The 9,327-nt window shown below is 43.7% G+C and overlaps 1 protein-coding gene across 1 annotated transcript; it reads right to left on the reverse strand.

Annotated features, from left to right (window-relative positions):
* Positions 1-200: 200 nt before the first annotated feature.
* Positions 201-5,632, reverse strand: CASP14 (caspase 14). The gene is made up of 7 exons (XM_004761147.2): positions 5,482-5,632; positions 3,464-3,535; positions 2,550-2,699; positions 2,227-2,452; positions 1,951-2,067; positions 1,679-1,782; positions 201-1,197 (listed from the first exon to the last, which is right to left on the reverse strand). Exons 2-7 carry the CDS (start codon positions 3,488-3,490, stop codon positions 1,093-1,095), a joined length of 729 nt encoding a protein of 242 aa, XP_004761204.1. The 5' UTR covers positions 3,491-3,535; positions 5,482-5,632; the 3' UTR covers positions 201-1,092.
* Positions 5,633-9,327: the final 3,695 nt, after the last annotated feature.

The following is a 9,327-nucleotide window of genomic DNA, read 5'->3' on the forward strand; positions in this document are numbered from 1 at the left end:
AAACCAGACCTTGACCCTCCCACTGACTTACTGTGTGTCATTTAAAAAAAGGATTTATTTATCTATGAGAGAGAGAGAGAGAGAGAGAGAGAGAAGACAGAAGGAGAGAATCCTCAGGAGAGAATCCCAAAGCAGACTCCGCATTGAGTGCAGAGCCAGACAAAGAGCTTGATCTCATGATGCATGAGATCATAACCTGAGCCAAAGCCAAGAGCCAAATGCTTAACCAACAGAGCCACCCAGGTGCCCTGCTGTGTGGCATTTGACAAGCCTTTTAGGCTCTCTGGGTCTCTACCACAGCATCTGAAAAATAACAGGGTGACACTAAGGATTTTCCATAGCTCCAACATTCCCTGATTCAGAGTGGTTAAAAGTTGAAGACTTGAGAAAAAATAAATGGATGGATTTTCTTGGGAAGAAGGCAGAGCCCAGGGCCTTGGGGAGAGTTAGTTAGTAGAGTGAGGCTCAGAAAAAGATGAAACAGCTATATTAGCCAGAGAGAGCCCATGAGCTGAAAGGAGAATGATGTCAAGGTACCAACTTGCCAAGGAAGAGGAGTGTTAGAAAGAATGATTCTTATCTTACTAATTTTCCAGGGGCTGGGCGGGGAATCTCTGGGAGATGGCAATGGATATGGTTCTCAGGAGGAGGTTCAGGATCCAGTGGAAGTTTGATTGGGGTGGGCATTGGTTTATCAGTGGAAAATCTTGAGGTTTAAAATTGCAGTTACATTTGCATAGGTATAATTAATGGGAGAAAGACAAGTGTTTCCGTTGGAGATAGGAACAGAAACTCAGTTAACAGAAACTCAATTAATACAACTCTATGGTTGTACTAATAGAGGTAAAAATTCCACCTTGAGGGAAGTGAGTGTTAATGTTACTGCTGTGCCTTGTGCTGTGTTTCGGCTCACTTGCTTTAAGAGGGACAGGGACAGAGAGAAGATCTGTATGAGGGTTGTGATGAAAGAAAGGCTGGATGCCATTTGGCCTTGGGAAGAGAAGATTTTAGGGGAGTAGTGGGAGCTGCCTCTAAACATCCATGGGGCAGAGAGAGCACTTGAAAGACAGCCCCTCCCTGCCCTTTCTACTTTTACTGCAGATAGAGCCTTTTCCGAAGGGTGCTTTGGATTTCGGGATTCACTTTCCTTGGTTTTCCTTCCTGAACCAGCTCTGCTTCTGCCATCCGCCGGGTCACCTGCAGCAAGAGATGTGGTCAGATTGGGTCTGAGTCCCTAGGGGAGCTGGTGTGGTGGGCATATAAGGAGAAGTTTGGGGAACAAGGGAGGTGGGTCTCCATGTCCTAAAGTGGGAGACTTTATTGCCTCATCCTATGCCATAATCTTTATCAAATCATTGGTTGGACATTTTTGTTATGTTTTTTTCTAATCCACCATAAAAGCATATAATCATTAAAAGGAAAAAAAGTTTGCTCAACCCATGATTAAACCTATGGGTTTTTTAAAATAGAAATTTATCGTTTTTCATATAAATTATCTCAAATACTCTGATGTTTAGAATTTCCTGCTTTGGAAACTCATCGCGAGGAGGTGGGTATCTTAGTTTCTGTGTTGGGACCTAGGTTGGATTTGGGGCTGGGGGCTGGGCACAGGTTTGGAAGAGGCTCAGCCTACCTGCTTGGTCTGAGTGAGGGTTCCAGGTACCTTGTCCCGACTCACCTCTGTCAGAAGCTCCAGGATGGGTCCTTTCCTCTCTGTGAACACATCAACCAGGGTCTGGATGAAGCAGGAGCCCTCTTTGTCGTGTCTGTATGAGATGTACCCTAAGGAATTCAGAGAAGAGAGCTCAGGAGAGCTCCAATGGGAGTGAGAAGATTGGCAAGAGGCTGTGGAAGAGGGTGTGTCCTGGAGGAGTCCAGGGGTCAAGGGTTAGGAATGGTGTGCAAGGAGGAGGAGCAGGAGGTCACCCTCTGTCAGCTGGGAGCTCATACCCTCCACCGTTGAGTAGACGTGGAGGATGTCTGTGTATGTCGGGATGGTCTCGGGACTGTCCTTTGTGATCATTACAATATCACCTCCACTTACTGTTTCACCAGGGTCTCTTTGTTCTGAAATGTCAAGAAGAGGAAAAGGCAAAGTCAGAGAGAAAGATGGGGAAGGGAGGTCACCATGAGACAGACTGGCACATCAAGGCTTAACTGGGGCTCTGGATCTAGGGTTAGGTTGGATTAGGAATACAAATGCCATGTTCTGGGCTTTGTCCCCACCTCCTCGACAGGCCTGCACGATGTACACCTTAGGCTTGGCTCTCAGGGCCCGGCAGTTCTTGTTGTTCAGAACCTCGAAAAGGTTTTCCAGTTCCACCATTTGTCCGTCCTCCCCCTTGAGTTGACCTTCTAACCCATGTGCCATGAGCACCACAAAAGCACAGCTGATGGGGTCATCCCGAGCATCCATGGCCTGCTGAAAATTGTCCAGCTCTTCCTGGAATTGCTGGAGTGAGAGGAATGACCAGATTTAGGGGTGGCCCCAGAGCTCACCAACTGGTCCAGCCCTCTCCCTCATTGGCCTGGGACTGGAAGTACAATACCTGGGCGGTGGGGTCTCTCTTCATGGTGCTCTCAAATCCCAGCTGCTGGAACATGCGTTCCAGAGCATCCAGGTCTGCCTCTGAACCTTCCCGGGCTTTGGTGACGCACAGTGTCAGGGCTAAGCGGGCGCCTGACATGTCATATACCTCCTGGGCCAAGAGTTGACAAAAATCATCAGAGGGATGAGGAAGTCAAGAAGAGGCAGAGGATGTGGTCCAAAGAGGTGTGGGGGTTGGGTGGCTGGGTAAAATACAGGATGCTCAGTTACATTCAAATTTCAAATAAAAACAAGTGTTTTTTTGGTATGAGCAAGGGTTATATTTACACTATAAGATTACTTGTTGTCAATGCAAAATGCAAATTTGAGTGGGCATCCTTTATTTTTATTTGCCAAATCTGGTCACTTAACCTGGGATCTGTCTCTGTGTGAACTTGGGCAAGTCACTGCTCCCATCTGAGTCTCAGTTTTCAAGCATAGACAATGAGTGTATTTATGGGGGATTGTGAAAGTCCCTTCTAGCTACCACACTGGTGGCTTTGGCTTTCTCTCTGTCCTTCCCAAGAGTGTTATGAGCATCACTCCCTCTTATAAAGAAGTCTCAAAATTTCTGAGGCCAATACTGAGGTCCCACTTTGTTCTGTCTGAGGAAGAAGAATATTGGGACCAAAATTTCTTATCTTCAGTATCAACCATAGTGATAAAAATTTGTGAAGACAGATACACCAGGGCCCACCGCCCCAACTTGGTTTCCATCTCTGTTTTTTTCTCCATCTGAATGATCACAGAGCACCTTCTAGCTCTGAACCCACATCATGATTTTCATCCTCTCCGTTATCTCTGAAACATTAAGCTCCTCACCTTCTCTCTATCCAGGTGCTCCCACCCCTCTCCCCCAAACTGCACCCAGCCCACCTCCTCCAAAGGCCGAGGATTGCTCATGTTTCCTCTGATTCTCAGTCCGGTTCTCAGCACTCTTGGCTGATCCTGAGGGGTCAAGAGAAGATAGTTTGAAGGTCTCCGAGGGAAGGCAGAGGGGCTCAGGGAACAGACTAGTTTGTCTATCCAGATTTTTATGACTAAATAGAAACCTAGTGGTGGGAACTTGGTTCATGGTCAGACCTGGGTAAGAGATGAGTCCATGAAGCATGGCTTCTCTAGTGTGACACTCCAGTGGTGTCTTCCATCCTTGGATGCTCCCAGAACTCTTGCTAGGCCCGCCCTAAAAATCCCATCCCCCTGGATTTTTTCCCATCCCTTTCTCAGGACACTAACCAGCTTGTGATAGACTGGGATTCCACCCCCATCAAAGGACCTGGACTGATGAAGGGGAAAACAGCCCCATGTACTCCCCTATGCTGCTCAGGAGCTGACTGGCTGGGGAGACTTCCAACAGGGAGATGCTCTGGGATTGGGCTTAAAAAGACTATGTCATCAAAGTGGGGAACACTGTTTTGGAACTGTCCCAGTGTGTCTCTAATCCAAATAGATCAATCCACCTCCCTCACTCTGCCTTGAGCCTGACCATCTGTCTGAGTTCTTCATTCTCATTTAAGAGTTCAGTTTTATTCTCTGACTGAACAAAATGACTTCTGTCATATTATTGGTATTCTCTCATCTCCTTGCCTTTTCTTATACTTTCCCTTCAGTCTGGAATGTGTCTCTACTAGAGAAGACCCTTCTCTGTGAATTTGGATGGCATAAGGTCTGCTATGCCTTCCCCCGGCCATATACTCATCCATCCTATCTATCTATCTATCTATCTATCTATCTATCTATCTATTATCTATCTATCTATCTATCTATCCATCCATCCATCCATGCACCCATCCTATCTATCTATCTATCTATCTATCTATCTATCTATCTATCATCTATCTATATATCCATCCATCCATCCATCCATCCATCCAGCAAATATTTTCTGGGTGCCTATTATTTGCCAGCCACTGGGAACAGACTGTGTAAGACAGACATGCTTCCTCCCCTCATGTAGCTCTAGTCTATGACAGAAATGAATATTAAATTTCTCTTGTTCTCAGAGTGTCTAGATGGACACCCTGAGTGTGTGACTCTCAGTGGAGTGTGTGACTCTTGATCTTGAGGTTGTAATTTCAAGCCCCATGTTGGATGTAGAGATTACTTAAAAATAAAATCTTAAAAACTCTTTTGTTCTCTCTTACACACACACACACAGACACACAGACACACACAGACACACAGACACACACACACACACACACACACACACACACACACTGAAGCCAGTGTAATAAGGAAAGAGGACTCAAACACTGTAAGAAAGAAAGTGAAAGGGGCATGGTTTTTGGAGCCAAATAAATTAGAATCAAGTCTTGCCCCTGCCCCTTCTTAGCTGTGTAAACTTGCATATCTTATTCTCCTCTCCAACTCAGTTTTCCCATCTGATAAGGACCTTAAAGGAACACTAGATGCCTTACAGCAATGGCACAACAAGGGAGGTTTTATGATCCCTGTTAACCCACTGGAAGTTGCCTCTCCATTCTCCAGACTGTCAGAGCCGTGCATGTTTATACTTGTGTGACAGTAGTGCTTTTGGTTCTTATTCTAGTGGCTGAACTGGAAGCTCAGTTTTTAGGACTGAAAGCCTAATTTCTTTATCTCTGTTTCCATCAGGGTCACCAGGGTGGGAATGGGCACCGAGGTGGTAGCTGAGGAAATCTGTCGAGTAAGCAAATAATAAACAAATGAACAAATAAAGAAAGGATGGGTAGATGGATGAATGGATGGATAGAACTGTCTTTAGTTCTGCCAAAACTGGCCAGAGCATCCATTCATGCAGGGAGAGGGAGAGAATAAGAAAGAGAGAGGAGAGAAGAAAAGAGGAGAAGAGAGGAGAGGAGAGAGAGAGAGAGAGAGAGAGAGAGAGGACTAGTACCTGCCAAATCACTTACTGACTCTAGAGATGGCTGCTCCTTAAAGCCAGTCCAAGTCTTGCCACTCTGCTAGCTGCCAACTGGGCTAGGCACCGAGGAGGGGTCAAGTCCACCTGCTGACCTTGGAGATGGGGCTGACAGCGTTTCTGCTGAGAGACCTGTGTATAAGTTGGCCAGCACAGCCATCTGGCCCTTTATTGCAAGCGAGTTTTCTGTCACTCAAGAAACCTCATGGTGGGAGGGACACACCCTTGGCACAGAATTGGTGAGGAGATGGAACCAAACGCCCATGAAGTGAGTCATGACAAAGTTTAACCAACACTCCCCTGGTTAAGGAGGCTGAGGTGGAGTATTCAAATCAGCTGGGGCTTTTATGCCAGCCCACCCACAAAGCCACACTTGGGTCCAGCTCTTCTGGCTACCATCAATCCATTCATTTCTATCATTATGCCCTCTTCCATCCCTTCTACGTGCAACTGGGAAGATAATACCAACTTCACTTGTTTATTACTTCATCAAGTGTTCAACAGTCCCAAGAGCTCAGCATTGTAGCTCCCACTTTACAGACGAGGGAACTGAGACTCATAGAAGTGAAATGACTGCCCTAGGTCACCCAACTAATGACTGGCACAATTAGTATTCAGCAACAGTGGGTCTGGTCCATCTGCATGATCAGATGCAACTGCTATCTTCTCTTCCTCATGACCTTCCTCCTAGATTCTCTTTCAGCCTTAATTTCAGTTCACTTTATTTTATGCTTTGCTAGCAGATTTAAAGAGATATAATTCACATAACTATACAATCCACCCATTGAATGTGTATAATCCAATGGTTTTTACTATATTCAATGCTGTGCAATCACCACCACTGCCTGTTTTAGAACATTTTCATCACCTTAAAAAAAGAACCCTGTACCCTTTAGTTATTGCCCCCAATCTTTCCCCACAACCCTCAGCAACCAGTGATTTGTTTTCTGTCTTTGTAGATATTCTTGTTCTGGACATTCCACATGAATGGGATATGTGGCTTTTTTTTGTATTTTGTTTCTTTCACTTAGCATTTCTTTAGGTTTTATACATGTTATGACATGTGCCAGTTATGGAATGAATAACATTCCATTCTATGAATATACCTCACTTTATCTGTTCATCAATTAATGGGTATTTGGGCTGTTTTCACCTTTTGCCTAGTATTAGTGATTTTGCTATAAGCATTAGTATGTATATAAGTCTTAGTGTGGCTGTATGTTTTTATTTCTCTTGGGTTTATATCTAGGAGTGGAATATTCAAACAATACTGAAATGTATTCAGCAAAACCAGAACATTCAATTAAATGCTGCAGCCATCATGGAAAACATATGGTTGTTCCTCAAAAAAATAAATGTAGAATTACCGTTTGATACAGCAATTCCAGTTTTGTGTATATACACAAAATAATTGGAAACAGGATTTCAAACAGATATTTGTACACCAGTGTACACCAGTGTTCAACAGCACCATTTTTTGCAATAGCCAAAAAAGGGAAATAACTCAAATGTTCGCCAGAGGATGAATGGATAGAAAAAATGTGGTGCATCCATGCAATGGGGTCTTGCTTAGCCTTAAAAAGGAAGGACATTCTGTGTGGAAAGAACCAAGATGCCCTTCAATGGACGAATGGATAAGGAAGATGTGGTCCATATACACTATGGAGTGAGTATTATGCCTCCATCAGAAAAGGCGAATACCCAACTTTTGTAGCAACATGGACAGGACTGGAAGAGATTATGCTGAGTGAAATAAGTCAAGCAGAGAGAGTCAATTATCATATGGTTTCACTTATTTGTGGAGCATAACAAATAACATGGAGGACATGGGGAGTTAGAGAGGAGAAGGGAATTGGGGGAAATTGGAAGGGGAGGTGAACCACGAGAGACTATGGACTCTGAAAAACAATCTGAGGGTTTTGAAGGGGCAGGGGGTGGGAGGTTGGGGTACCAGGTTGTGGGTATTATAGAGGGCACGGATTGCATGGAGCACTGGGTGTGGTGCAAAAATAATGAATACTGTTATGCTGAAAATAAAAAAAAAATAAAAAAAATAAAAAAAAAAGGAAGGACATTCTGACACAGGCTACAACATGGGTGAAACTTGAAGACATTATTCTAAGTGAAATAAGCCAGACAAAAAAGAAGGACAAATACTGTCTGATTCCACTTATTTTTAAAAGAGATTTTAAAAAAATTTATTAGACAGACAGACAGAGAGAGAGCGAGAGAGAGCGAGCACATAAGAAGGGGAGTGGCAGGCAGAGGGAGAGGGAGAAACAGGCTCCTTGCTGAGCAGCAAGCCTGGTTCAGGGTTCTATCCCAGGATGCTGGGATCATGACCTGAGGCAAAGGCAGATGCTTAACCAACTGAGCCACCCAGGTGCCCCTATGTGATTCCACTTACATGAAATTCCTAGAGTAGCAAATTCACAGCTGGAGAAAGTAGAGTGGTGGGCACCAGGGGCCAGGGGACTGGGAGTAGGGAGTTAGTGTTAACAGGGACAGAGTTTCAGGTTTTCCAGATGAAAAAATTCTGGAGATGGATGGTGGTGACAACTGCACAACGATGTGAATATACTTAATGCCACTAAACTGCACACTTAAAAATGGTTAAAATGATGAGTTTTATGTTATGTGTATCTTACCACAATAACAAATATTAAAAAAAAACCTGAAACATTCTCATGCTCCTGTTTGTTCCTTTTGTTTCAAGATAATGCAGCACCAGATTGGATAGTTTTTCTCCAAATCCCCATTCTGCCTTGATTTATATACTTACAGCTGTTTGCTATATACATGTTGGCTCATTTCACAAATTGTTTTGTTACTTGCTTTGTTCACTTAATTATATGTCTGGGTCATCTTTCCATGTCACTCCACTCATTTTTGGTTTTCTTTTAAAAAGTTTTTCATTAAGGGGCACATGGGGGGGCTCAGTGAGGTAAGCATCTGCCTTTGGCTTAGGTCTCGATCTTGGGGTCCTGGGATGGAGTGCCATGTCAGGCTCCCTGCTCAGTGGGGAATCTGCTTCTCCCTCTCCTTTTGGCTCTTCCCCTGCTTATGTGCTTTCTCTTTCTGTCAAATAAATAAATGAAATTTTTATTATTAACATATAATGTATTATTTGTTTTAGGGTACAGGTCTGTGATTCATCAGTCTTACACAATGCCCAGTGCTTACCACAACACATACCTTCCCCAATGTCCATCAAATAATTACAATCTTTGGAATTTTTTTCTTTGAAGAATAAACTATATGCAGAAAAGAGCACAAATAAAAAATGTGCATGCAACTCGATGAATTTCCACACATTGAACACATGAGGACCTTGTAACCAGGACCCAGTCAAGGAAAAGAATGTGAACAGCTCCCCACTCTGGATTTCCTGTCCTGCTTCCTCTCTTGTCACTATCCTGCTCTTGCCTTCCTCAAACACTATCTTGATATAGAACACTATAGATTAACTTCTGCTTTTGGGACTTTATATAAATGGAATCACACGATATATTCTCTTTTGGATCTGGCTTTTCAGTGACAAAGAGAAAATCCTGAAAGAAGCTTGGGACAAGAGGTCTATAACATACAATGGTAGAAATATTAGATTGGCAGCAGACATATCCACAGAGACCTGGCAGAAAGGACTGGCATGATATATTCAGAGCAGTAAGTGAGAAAAATATGCAGCCAAGAATGTTATATTCAGCTTGGCTGTCATTGAAAATAGAAGGAGAGATAAAAAGCTTCTAGGACAAATAAAAACTAAAGAATTTGCAAACACCAAACCAGCCCTATGGAATATGGAAAGGGGTCCTCTAAGTAGAGAGAGCCTAAAAGT

The sequence above is a fragment of the Mustela putorius genome, unplaced genomic scaffold (genome assembly GCF_011764305.1).
Source record: "Mustela putorius furo isolate JIRA1106 unplaced genomic scaffold, ASM1176430v1.1 tig00000095_pilon_pilon_pilon, whole genome shotgun sequence".
Lineage (NCBI taxonomy): Eukaryota > Metazoa > Chordata > Mammalia > Carnivora > Mustelidae > Mustela > Mustela putorius.